The 13,560-nt window shown below is 40.2% G+C and overlaps 1 protein-coding gene across 1 annotated transcript in view; it reads right to left on the minus strand.

The window, feature by feature from the left end:
• The window catches only part of LOC308381718 (NLR family CARD domain-containing protein 3-like), a gene marked incomplete at both ends in the record, with an annotated part of 30,739 nt that extends 18,757 nt beyond the window's left edge, over positions 1-11,982 (minus strand). The window contains 6 exons of the mRNA XM_080859287.1: positions 7,160-7,370; positions 10,186-10,261; positions 10,822-10,935; positions 11,325-11,438; positions 11,716-11,757; positions 11,939-11,982. Of these exons, the coding sequence (XP_080715413.1) occupies positions 7,160-7,370; positions 10,186-10,261; positions 10,822-10,935; positions 11,325-11,438; positions 11,716-11,757; positions 11,939-11,982 (601 nt within the window). The remainder of the gene's footprint in view (positions 1-7,159; positions 7,371-10,185; positions 10,262-10,821; positions 10,936-11,324; positions 11,439-11,715; positions 11,758-11,938) is intronic.
• Between the last annotated feature and the right edge of the window lie 1,578 nt (positions 11,983-13,560).

Consider the following 13,560-nt stretch of genomic DNA (forward strand, 5'->3'; position numbering starts at 1 on the left):
CTCGCGCTAAAACCTTTTACGTAGGAGTAATTTCTTAAAAGTGATTCACAACGGCTCTGAGACCTACTCATACTAAGGATAATACCAACTCCTAAGCTTAAGATAAAAACTCCGTTGCTATGGATGACGTTGCTTCTCATGCACGAGTTTAGAAGGGGTGAGGGCGGTGATTGGTTGTTGACAGGCTCTCTCATTAAAAACTCATTCGTGACGTCCCTCTAACAATCCCACTATATCAACTGAAAATAAGAGAATAAGCTAGGCTTCAAATTAAGTCATATTAAATAGTTATGGACAGTGCAGTTAGCAGAATGCACACGCATGATGACAAGTTTGTGCATCCAACGGGAATGACACTTTGCACGTTAAGAGAAAAAGAAAGCGATCAATATAAAATATGGCAATTGCATGTAATCAAGGCAGTAGTAATTAAAGCACCCAGCAAACTGTTAGGCTATTATATTTCCAGCCCTTGACCACTTCAAATATCAGCCATACGGCCCTTCAAGCGAAACGAACGTAAAACGTAAGCGAAAGCCTACTGGTCCCAGGACCAATAGCCACTGTCACCCCAGTGACATCCAGCTGGTAAGTTCTCAAAAACCTGCTGCAGACCGCTCTGCGTTGAAATGTGGACGAAAACGTCTTCATCTTTTGATGGGGCAATTATTGTAATGTGTGTCCCGTCACTGGACATTCCTGCGATCGCCATGGAACTTTTTTATATTTGTTTATTGAAACACATCATATGAAATAGCATAGATACATTACAATTAGCTGTGTGATCCATCTTTTTTTTTTTTTTTTTAATAGACAAGACATGTAAAAAATAAAATTGAAAAATAAAAATATAAATAAAGAGATACAAGAAAGAAAAATATACACAACTTAAAAACCCACCCACGCTCCCATCCCATGTTGGTCCACCTTTCTCTATCAATGTATCGAATCAGTCAAAGTGTCTGTATGTAACAGTTAAACTGGTACTGATAATTTAGTTCTAAGTAGTAGGAGAAGTAGCTACTTTATCAAAATATGAGAGGAGAGGCTGCCATGTAGTGTAGAAATTCCCAATTGACCCTCTAAGTGAGAATTTAATCTTCTCCAGCTTAAGGAATGACATGAGATCATTCTCCCAAGACTTATCTGCTGGGGGTTTGGGTGACTTCCAGTGTAGAAGGATACATCTGCGGGCAATCAAAGAGGCAAATGCTAAAACATTTAATTTCGGTTTACTAAATTGAAAGTGGTTCAGGGGTACTCCAAATATGGCAATAAGTGGACAGGGAGTGATATCTGCATCTAGAGCCTCAGAAATAATCTTGAAAAAGTTCTTCCAGAATCCTGTTAGTTTTGAGCACGACCAGAAGGTATGGGCTAAGTCAGAGGGGACAAAGGCACATCTATTACAGGCATCACTCGTACCAGGGAAAAACTTTGCCAATTTGGATTTGCTGAAGTGCATTCTGTGCAGTACTTTGTACTGTATTAAGTTAAGGCGGGCGCAGGATGAAGAATAATTTACTTGTAGTTTGGCCCTGTCCCACCAGAGGTCTTGAAATTGGACTCCTAGCTCGTTTTCCCATTGCTGTTTAGCTCTGGCCAGCGGCGAGGGGTTGAATTGAAGAATATCTGTGTATAACTTAGACACCATCCTTATCAGGCTTTCAGGTCTGTCAAGAATTGTCGGTAAGTCTGCTGGCAGAGATGGGAATGTGCTGCAATTATCTTTGACAAAACTGCGAACCTGGAGGTAGCGGAAGAAGTTGCCATGGTGTAAGTCATGCTCTTGGGCCAAACTTTTAAAGTCGATAAATATCCCATTTAAAAACAGATCTCGGAATGATGTGATACCTTTCTCCTTCCACAGAGTAAATGTAGAGTCAAGTTTAGAAGGTAAAAAATTATGATTATTGCATAATGGACCAATGATGATGAAATTGTTTAGTTTGAAGTGTTTGCGAAACTGTGTCCATACTTTCAAGGTTGACAAGATTACAGGGTTTGAAGTATAGTTTGTGGCTGAGAATGGTAAAGGGGAGCATGTCAGAGCTACAAGTGAGGAGGTGGGGCAGGAGAGGGACTCCATTTTACACCAGTCCAACTCACTCTCATACCACCAGCTGAGTATTTTCTGTATGTTTGCTGCCCAGTAATAGAATATGAAATTTGGTAAGCCTAGGCCCCCCTCTTGTCTTGCTGCCTGCAGAGCGCATTTATTAATTCTGGCAGCTTTGCCTGCCCACAAGAATGGAAGGATAATTTGATCAAGCTTCTTGAAGAATGATTTTGTCATAAAGAGAGGTAGACATTGAAAAAGGAACAAAAATCTTGGCAAAACATTCATTTTTATAGTTTGTACTCTGCCTGCTAATGACATCGGCAACTTGGACCATTTCTGAAGGTCGGTTTTCACTTTATTCATGAGTTTGCTAATGTTATTTTTATGCAACCCCTGAAATGAATCGGTAATATTAATTCCTAGATATTGAAAACTTTCTGGTGAGAGATTGAAAGGTATCTGTCCCTCTGTGAGTGTTTTGGCTTTAGAGTTTATTGGAAAACACACTGTTTTTTGGAGATTGATTTTGTAGCCTGAAAATGTACCAAATTCTTCTAGAGTCTGTATTATTTTATTAGAGCAGGCAATGGGATCAGTTATATAAATCAGTAGATCATCTGCATACAGGGAGACACGATGCTCAATATTTCCCCGTCTGATACCCTGCAGATGTGTTGATGTTCTCAGCAATATGGCCAACGGTTCTATAGCAAGGGCAAACAGCAGTGGTGATAGTGGACACCCTTGGCGGGTTCCGCGGGACAGAGGGAAATATGTTGAGTATTGCCTGTTTGTGTTAACCCGAGCAAGGGGGGATGAATAGAGAAGGCGTACCCATGATATGAATTTTTTCCCAAACCCAAATTTTTCAAGTACCTTAAACAGATACTCCCATTCTACCCTGTCAAAGGCTTTTTCCGCATCTAATGAGAGCACTATCTCAGGCTTTGTTGCATTGGATGGTGCAAAGATAATATTTAATAGACGTCTTATATTTGATGACAGCTGACGACCTCTGATAAAGCCAGTTTGGTCTTCGGAGATTATTGAAGGAAGACAGACTTCCAATCTTCTTGCCAGAATTTTTGCTAGAATTTTAACATCAACATTAAGAAGTGATATAGGTCGATAGGAGCTGCATTCAGCAGGATTCTTATCCTTTTTAAGGATGACTGAAATAGATGCCTCCGTCAAAGTTCTTGGCAACGTTCCTGTAGACAGGGAGTGGTTAAACATATCTAGTAATAAGGGCGCTAAAATAGTGGAGAATTTTTTGTAGAACTCAGAGCCCAGGCCATCAGGACCTGGAGTCCGGCGATTGTTCATTTCCCTAATACTATCATATATTTCCTCTAGGGTAATTGGTTGATCTAGTGATGACTGTGTTAGAATATCAATAGATGGCATGTCTATGTTGTCCAAATATGTGTTCATGTTTGAGTCTGTAGGAGGAGGTTCGGAAGTATAAAGTCTGGAATAGTATGCTTTAAAAGCTGCATTGATCTTCAGTGGACATGTTGTAAGACCAACTGACTGATCATTAATTTGAGCAATGTGTCGTGATGTTGCTTGGTGTTTAAGCTGGAGAGCCAGCAGACGGCTTGCCTTGTCGCCATATTCATACAGCATCCCTTTAGACCTCAGTATGTTCCTTTCTGCATTTTCTGTAGAGGTGAGATCAAACTCAGTTTGGAGATTAACTTTTTGTTGGTGTAGCTCTGGAGTGGGATTTGTTGCATATTGCCTATCTATTTCAGATATTTTATCCATTATGTCTGTTTGTGTCTTTCTGCGTTGCCTATTTGAGTAAGAGGAGTATGAGATGATTTGTCCTCTAATGTTAGCTTTTAAGGTTTCCCAAAGTAATGATGAATTAATTTCTTCTGAATAGTTAAAACACAAAAAGTTTTCAATGGCTTGTGTTATAGTAGAACAGAAGAAATCATTGGACAGTAACGATGTATTGAGTCTCCATTGTGGGTTCCCTACTGATGGAGAGTCAAATCTGAAATCTATCAGTACCGGGGAGTGATCTGATATGACTATTGCTGAGTATTCAATGGAGTGTATAGATGGTAGTAATACTTTATCGATACAAAAATAATCTATCCTTGAGTAGACATGATGTACATGTGAGTAAAATGAGTAAGCTCTAGTATCATTATGTAAGAATCTCCAAGGATCACAGCTTCCATAATCCTCCATGAATGACTGTAGTGTCGTCGCCATTTTTGATACATGAGTCACTCTAGGGCTTGAGCGATCCAGCTGAGTGTTCATTACGCAGTTTAGGTCTCCTCCAAAGATTAAATGATGTGTATCCATATTTGGGATAGAGGATAAGAGTCTAGCCATGAATTCAGCGTCATCAAAGTTAGGAGCGTATACACAGACTAATGTAACAGGTAAGTGGAATAATCTGCCTGAAACAATAATGAAGCGCCCATTGCGATCAGGTATTATGCTCTCTGATATAAACTGAATTTTTTTAGAAACTAGAATGGCTGTGCCTCTAGCCTTTGAATCAAATAATGAATGAAATACTTGTCCTATCCATGGCCGCCTAAGCCTTGTATGATCTTGTATCTTGAGATGGGTCTCCTGGAGGAAGACAATGTCAGTCCTATGTAGTTTAAGATGTTGAAAAACCTTTGCCCTCTTAACAGGACCATTGAGGCCTCTCACATTCCATGAAATTACTTTAACCTGTAGCTTATCTATCCTACCATGGGTATTTATTTCACTCATGTATACTAATGTATATGATAAAAGAAAAGATGTGATAAACAAATGAAGACAGTATATGAAACCAGTTGTACACATAATAGATACTCATGACATTTATATGTAAAGGGTGCGACCAACATACCCCCCCACACATCCCTCCCCATAACAAAAAACTGAAAAAGAGGAAGCCCTGCAGCATAACAGTCTGCCGGTGGTTCCAAAGCCTATGCTCGTCCTTCCTGGGAAGCGAGCCGCAGGTCTACTACACACAATTCCACTCCTAACAATGCAATACAAACGATTCCTTTATCTAACAAAAGAAGGAATTCGCTCCCATAACTGAACGCATACACGAGTGCACTGTACAAAAAAAAAATATATATATATTTGTATACACATACATATGCATACGCACACACAAACATCAAAATAAGTCTCGTTCCACGCCTACCCAATTCACCCTACTAGATACGGTTAATTAACACAAAACTCGCCTAATAACCTGTCACTTAAACTGTTGGCACATTTCAAACCCTTCAAATGTAGCAGGCATCCTTTAGCCTGTTATTCATCAGTGTTGGTTGGAAAGTTCTCTTTTATCTGATCGTAGAATGTTTCTGCTGCTGCCGGAGTGTCGAAAAGATGTTTGTCCCCATTGACGGTGATGCACAGCCGAGCAGGGTGGCGTAGGGAGAACACGATTCCATCAGCATAGAGTTTGGCCTTGATTTCCTTGAATGTCGCTCGTTGCTTGGCGAGGCTTGCACTCATATCAGGGAAAAACAGGATTCTGTTGCCGTCGAACTTTATTTCTTTCCTCTGCGATCTTGCCCATCGAAGCACACGCTCCTTATCCTGATAGCGATGGAATCTAACGATAAAGGCTCGCGGACGTTGTCCTCTGGCAGGCTTCGGAGCTAGTGTACGGTGCGCTCTGTCCAGTTCTGGATGTTTAGGAAAAACATCGTTTCCAATAACTGTTTGGAGAAGCTTCGAAATGAACTCCAACGGTGAACCGCCTTCTAGACCTTCAGGTAAGCCAACGATTCTTACATTTTGTCGTCTGGAACGATTCTCAAGGTCCTCTGCTTTGGATGCTAGTGCAGCATTGGCTTTCTCCATCTGATCAAGTCTGGTTGTCAGTTCAGCTAGCTCATCACTATGGGTGGAAAGTGTATTTTCAATGGTCGTTATCTTTTGGTTGTGAGAGTCCAATGCAGTGCTGATTGTGTCGAGAGACGTCCGTATAGGTGTTAGGGAGGTCTCTAAAGATGTCGAGAGGAACGTTTTGAGTTCTGCGGCCAAGCTTTCTTTGTGTTTTTCAAGTTCCTGCACCAGGCTAGTAACAGTTAGCACCTCCGCCATCTTAGCCGTTGATGCTTGAGTTGCAGCAGAATCTTTTCCCTGACGTGGTCTCAACATTATAAGCCAGTTAAATCTTATCAGAATGTAGGCGAGTTTACTTTTAAAAAAATGAATAAGGTGAAAAAGGGCAAACGTCGAAGTGGTGCACGTAAATTATGAAATATACGGGAGCTATCCCAAAGCGTGACCGCCCTCTTACATTGCACAGCCGGAAGTTCATCGCCATGGAACTTACTTTGATCTTGTGTAGCCTAATATGCGATTGTCCAAATGCAACTGGATAAACTGTTGGATGATGTGGGGTCTACAGTGCGTTGATAGTTTGATGAATTAAACGGCTGAATGATGATTCCCAGTGTCGTCATTTGCGTTTTCCACGAAACCAAATAGGCTATCTTTATGTTTCCAAACATTTCACTTCGGGACACATCGTTGTTTAAAGGCGTCATTGCATCCCGCGCTAATTCTACGACAATATTAATACCTTCACGGTTTAGGCAATGTCTTTTATCAATTCCAAGTCGGCTGCAGCCATCTTACGATTTTTTGTGAATAGGTCTTAGTGACTTAGGAGTCCTCATGAGGAGTTTTAAGCTGTCCTAGACTTAGGTGCTACTTTTAGGGATAAAATATTTTGTGAATTGCTCTTAGTAAAAAAAATTAAGAGTCCTAAATGTAAGACTGACACGCCCATTATTTTTAGGAGTTTCTCCTAAATTCGCCACTTATGAGCTACTTTTAGCCCTAAGATTCTTTGTGAATACGGCCCCTGGACACTAACACGATATCCTGTGTCATCTACCATGTTAATGGCAGTTTTACTGAGGGCTCATGGGAAGTGCCCCTTAATATACTCTGTCCTTACAGGCAATACAAACACTTATGTGATATCACATAAAGATACAGAACATATAGACCTATCTTTGAAGTTTTCAATACATTTTGAATCATGCTGCAATAACGATGTATTATGTTCAGTGACTCAGTGTTGAGTAAATATCTCACATCTCTCCAGCTGCTGAGCGAGGTTCTCCTGGTTCATGTTCCTCAGGATGTGCACTGCAATCATCAGAGCTCCATATCTGGCTTCTCTCTGGTCCTCCTCATCCTCCTTTTCGCTACAAGGGGATTCTAGGTAATCCTCTGGGTGAGTCAGGACCTTCTTGAGTCTCTTTAGTTGATCTGTCATGAAAGTGATGACTTTGTGTTCAAGTTCCTGAACGCAAATCAAATCATTAGTCAGTAATGAAAAAAACTCTCCTATACCTCTGGGGCCGTATTCACAAAGAATCTTAGGGCTAAAAGTAGCTCATAAGTGGCGAATTTAGGAGAAACTCCTAAAAACGACTCTGAATTGTTGAGAAGATATCGCTTAAACCGTGAAGGCATCAACATTTTACTAGAATTAGTGCGGGATGCAATCACGTCTCCAACTAACCGAAACAACCCAATCAGTCTGGAAGTTAAATGTTTGATAACATTAATATTTTTGGCTACGGGGAAAATGCAACTTTGCAACGCAGACGACTTCAGAATATCGCAATCATCAGTAAGCCGATTCATTCATCAATCAATCACCGCACTCTGTAGACCACACATTGTACAACAGTTTATCCGGTTCCCTTTGGACAATCGCCTACTTCAAAGGATCAAGGTCAATTTCATGGCGATTGCAGGAATGCTCGGTGTCGTGGGTGCCATCGATGGAACACACATTAAAATAATTGCTCCATCCAGAGATGAGGACGTCTTTGTAAACCGCAAAAAGGTACATTCAATTAATAAACAGATAGTGTTTGATCCAAATTTCACAAGCATGGATATTGTTGCGAAGTGGCCTGGATCTACTCACGATTCGCGCATTTTAATGGAGAGCGGTCTGCGCAAGCTTTTTGAGCGGCACCATGTACCTGCTGGATGCCACTTGTTGGGTGACAGTGGCTATCCATGCAAGACATGGCTTTTGACACCCTTCCTCAATCCACAACCGGGAGCACAGTTGAACTACAACATGTAGCCTAAGTATACGCATGAGGCCTATTTTGGTGACACAATTGAAATATGCTCATGTGGACAAACTTGGTTCAAAATCGTATTTGTTAATTATTGTGTACCGTTTATTTCCATGAATTGTAGAGCGCACAAGAATACACGCAATGTTGTGGAAAGAGGAATCGGCCGCTGCTTTCATGTCCTGCACGAGGAAATGAGGCTTAGCCCAGACAGGGCCAGTGCCGTAATCACTTTGTGCGCAATTCTGCACAACCTTTGCAAATGCAGAAACATCCCGCTGCCAGAGGATGAGGAGGAGGCAGATGACAATGACCACGATGATGATGGCGAAGATGATGATGAAGATGGTGAATTTGTCGGAGAACACAGTGGACTGGAATTTAGGGATCATTTTGTGAATTCGCATTTTAGGTATATATCTTGCTAAATCAATCAACACACATTTGTCTAATGAATATTTGTATTTGCTGTCCTCTTTCAGCCTCTGAATGTTAAGCCTGTAATATTTAGCTTTGAGTTTTAAGAGCTTATGTTGTTGCTTTAGGACTCTCTTTTGCCATTTTAAGATGCCCATGATAATCCCCCTCCTCTCCAGCACACACTGGGCCAACAGGAGCAGTTGGTCCTGGGACCAGTTCGGCTTTCTCTTACGTCTCGCCCTCGTTTCGTCCATTATGACAGGAGGACTTAAAGAGCCGTATGGACTGATATTTTAAGTGTTTAAGGGCTGGAAATATGCTGATTACCTAACAGTTTGCAGGGTGCTATAATTATTACTTCCTTGATTTCATGCAATTTCCGTGTTTTTTTCGGCAATTTCTCTTTCTCTTAACGTGCAACGCATCATTCTCGTTGGATGCACAAACTTGTCATCATGCGTGTGCATTCTGCTAAGTGCACTGTCCATTACTATTTAATATGACTTCATTTGAAGCCTAGGTTATTCTCTTATTTTCTGTTGATTTAGTGGGATCGTTAGGGGGATGTTAGGACTGAGTTTTGAATGAGAGCGCCTGTCAGCAACCAATCACCGTGCGCACCGCTTCTAAACTCGTGCATGAGAATTGACGTCATCCATAGCAACGGAATTTTTATCTTAAGCTTAGGAGTTGGTATTATCCTTAGTATGAGTAGGTCTCAGAGGCGTTAGAAATTTAGAAATTAGAAGTTAGAAATTACTCCTACGTAAAATGTTTTAGCGCGAGTTAGGAGCACTCCTAGTGGTAAGATAAAAGGCTTTGTGAATACGGCCCCTGATCAGTTGTTTTCATGCATTAAAACATTTCTATTGCTTACAGCTTTTAAAAATCGCTTACACATTTTTTCTAAAACCAAGTCTTATTTTTTCAAAATGCTAAACACAATAAAAAAAACTGCACACACAAAATGCAAACCACCACAAATCTACTGCAAAACTCAACAACCCTTTTTCGTAATATAATTATTTGTGTTAACCTTTTGACACAAATGCATATAGTTAATGTGTTCGTATCAATAACTACACACTGTTGTGACAAATCTAAAACACTTGTTAGACTAAAGCCTTTTGCCATTACAGTGACAGCAGCACTTTATTCTGACAATTTTGTTTTGTTTTCCAAAACACTATATTACACACAGAGAGTGTGCCTTCTTAAATCATTGCTAGAATGACCAAAATGCAAAACAGCTTGCTTGAATAAAACACTCAGTACAGCAAACTGAAATATTTCAGTAGTTATATATAAATCCCGTAGCTGTAAGAAAGAGGTTTCACAGTCCAGTGCATTACCATAATAGCATTTCAGAGTGTTCTGTGTAGAAACCCGTCCCCCCAATATTTTATAGCAGGCTATGTAAAAAGTATAAAAAAAGAAAATTATCCTTTGTACACGATACATAAAGACACTGTGTGACCGAACTCAGCCTCTTTTTGGGTTCCTGTCACAGCAACTCATCAACATCTTAACAAGTGCTCAAGAACTGATCACTGGAGTCTTAAAAAGTGAGCTACTGTATGTGTTTTATGTTTTACACACCTTGAATACAGTAGACAATTCATTTTGCCACGTTTTGCCAGAGGATGGATGCATTGTTTGTTCTTCCTGTTGGACACTAAGTAGACATAGGAGGACAGTAGATATTGGTCAACAAAGCATTTACAGGTAAATATTTATGCACCGAACAGCAACACTAAGTACAGAAGGAATATATGGGGAATGAGACAAACATTACATTGCCTTATTTTAATGATGCCTCATTTCTCATTGTTTACACTTTTTAACATCCAGCTAAAAGTGTAAAATATTCTGCTGAAAGAGAAGTGTAGAGTTACATCAAGAGAGAGAGAGCGTACATCAATGAAATTTGAATTGTAATGCTGATACTACTTGTGTGAGCAGTTGGGTAACACTGTTGTAGAAGAGCTGGACCCAAATGCACAACATGCAGACTGACTTTGAAACACAAAGGGGAGTCTTTACTGACGCAAAGGCAGGCACTGCCCCCTCCCCCTGCGCACATATTCCGTCGCGGACCACCAGGGGGCCGTGGACCCCTGGTTAAAAAACCCTGCTCTAGCGTATATCCTCTCCACACATTTAGGAATATATTTATAGCAAAGTGAATGGACAAAAGAAGACTAGCCCTGTGTCGAGATGGACAACTATCCTTACCTGGGATCCGGCTGACTGTGTCCCCCACTAAAGTTGATGATTTCATCCTTTGATTGGTCACTCCTCATGGACACACAGCTGGGTGCAGGAGAGTATCGCCTCTCATCCACTGGGCTTCAGAGAAGTAAACACATCATACACTCGTTAAAGACAGTGTTCTACTTGAGGAAATGTGATGTCATGACCATTAGGTCACTAGGTCAATATTTCATTTCTCTGTGAACTATGTCATGCTTTGTCTTTGTGTTAATAGTTCAACTCAATATAATCACTGGTTTAATCAAACATTCCTGTTATTCTGTGTGTGATAATGGCTCTCTTGTAGTTCACACTTTCAGTCAGCTTTTCATGGAGTTGTGTTACCATACTAATACATCATGGACCCTCGGTTAAAAAACCCTGCTCTAGCGTATATCCTCTCCACACATTTAGGAATATATTTATAGCAAAGTGATTGGACAAAAGAAGACTAACCCTGTGTCGAGATGGACAACTATCCTTACCTGGGATCTGGCTGACTGTGTCCCTCACTAAAGTTGATGATTTCATCCTTTGATTGGTCACTCCTCATGGACACACAGCTGGATGCAGGAGAGTATCGCCTCTCATCCACTGGGCTTCAGAGAAGTAAACACATCATAAACTCGTTAAAGACAGTGTTCTACTTGAGGAAATGTGATGTCATGACCATTAGGTCACTAGGTCAATATTTCATTCCTCATGTTTTGTCTTTGTGTTAATAGTTCAACTCAATATAATCACTGGTTTAATCAAACATTCCTGTTATTCTCTGTGTAGTTCACACTTTCAGTCAGCTTTTCATGGAGTTGTGTTACCATACTAATACACAACAGCCCAGTCTTCAGTGTGAAGAGGGGACCATGCCTCTCTCACCTGTCATCAGGTTCAGAATCAGGTACAGGAGTGTCTGGTCTCCTTTTAGCAAATGAAGGCAGAATGTTTATGTTCAGGTGTGATCAGATAAAAAAACAAAGGGTCTTGTTTACCAAAAATCTAAATCATTGGTAGTGAATTAAACCGACAGGTTCCACACAAACAAATAAAACAAACACACACACAAACAAATAAATTACACAAACACACACACATTCTTCACCTTGTATCTCCATGTCCACCAGCAGAGTCTCTATGTTGACTCATGTTTGGAGGCAGTCACTTCCTGTTTGAGATTAAGTACAAGAAAAATAATGTATAATGGTGATAAATACGTAATTTGCTACAACGGCTTTTTGCTTGGATTTATATTTGAGTTAATATAAAACAGCAATACAGATATTAACTTCACTAACTGGCCAAATCATAGCAAACTCAATTAATACTCCTTCCTTTTTCTGATTTCTCTTTCTCTGTGTTCTACTCTCAATTCTACCAAAGTATGTCAGACAAAAATGCAGATGTGAACTACATTATTTTGCATGTGCAATTTAACTGCAATTTAACTGACTACTGTTGCAGTTAACTGTTTGAACACATTCATACTGTAAGACTACCAGGTAATGAGAGCCTTATAATCTTGTAACTGCAATGTGGGACTAGGCCTCAAGTCTGCCAAGTGTTATTATAATGTGTGTTTTAAGCTTGTAGATCAAACAACAGAATGTTTATGTTTAGTTATGGAACAAGAGCAAATACTTTAGAGGTAATGTTAGTCTACTTAGAAAACAACTCAAATTGAAGATGAGACACATTCTTGTGCTAAGAAGTCCTACCCTGTGGCATGTGAATCAAACACAGGTCTACACTGGTAGTCTCCACTCATCAAGAAGAAGCCCACTCATTCCCCCCTATGTGCAGCTCAGACAGTCACCATCTCTATCCCCAGAAGCATGTGATCATGTTAATCATTCATATTCACCTCCAGCTACTCACAGATGCCCCTCTCTATGTCCTAGGCTGTGCCAAAGTCCATGTCTACTCATAAAACAAATACTAAAACTGCTCCCAGTTGCCTGATTAGCAAGAGGCTAGCTGGAACTAACTTTTTTGTGTGTAAACTCAACCATTAAACAAGTCATTACTTTTTGGAGAGAAACTAGTATTTAAACAGCTGAGCTGTAAGCCTTCTGGCTATTGCCAATCAAAAGCACTAATCCAATGTATTCACCTAATCCTACCTTCCTTTAAACGATTGAACCACCTTGTGTTACATGCCAATAGCTGTGATACATCTGTGAGTTTAGATGTTGAGAAACTGCGCTGTCAACATACTAAACACAACTAATTTTAACAGAAGAACTTACGTAATGCTCTCGCAACACCGGCTGATCTCCCCACTATATTTACACTTACCTACATATGTGGACAAACAGTGCTGGGTTTCAAAGCTCTCAGAAGTCGCATCTCTGTGAACTCCACCACCTTTCTCCTCTACAGTGGGAAAACAGGCTACTAAAGAGACACTTCCTTATGACCTGGTTGTATAATTGCTGTAGTATATTCCATTGAGGAACACTTGAATCTGATTGGACGATCTGTTCTGTCTGTTAATCTTTTCTAGTCTAGTTGTTTATAGCCATGTCCAGTGGAGGGGTTCGTAGTCTATCCATAGCCAGACTCCGTAGCTCAGCTGAATGCAGTGGAAGTGTGTTTAGCAGAGACAGACTGGAGGTTTCACACCAAAACAATGAAGGAATTACCTAAACACAACCACTGAATAAATAAGCATACTGTAACAATGTATTATATTTATTATTATATTTATATTACATTATAGCCAGC

This window comes from Sprattus sprattus (genome assembly GCF_963457725.1).
Source record: "Sprattus sprattus genome assembly, chromosome: 20".
In the NCBI taxonomy this organism is placed as follows: domain Eukaryota; kingdom Metazoa; phylum Chordata; class Actinopteri; order Clupeiformes; family Clupeidae; genus Sprattus; species Sprattus sprattus.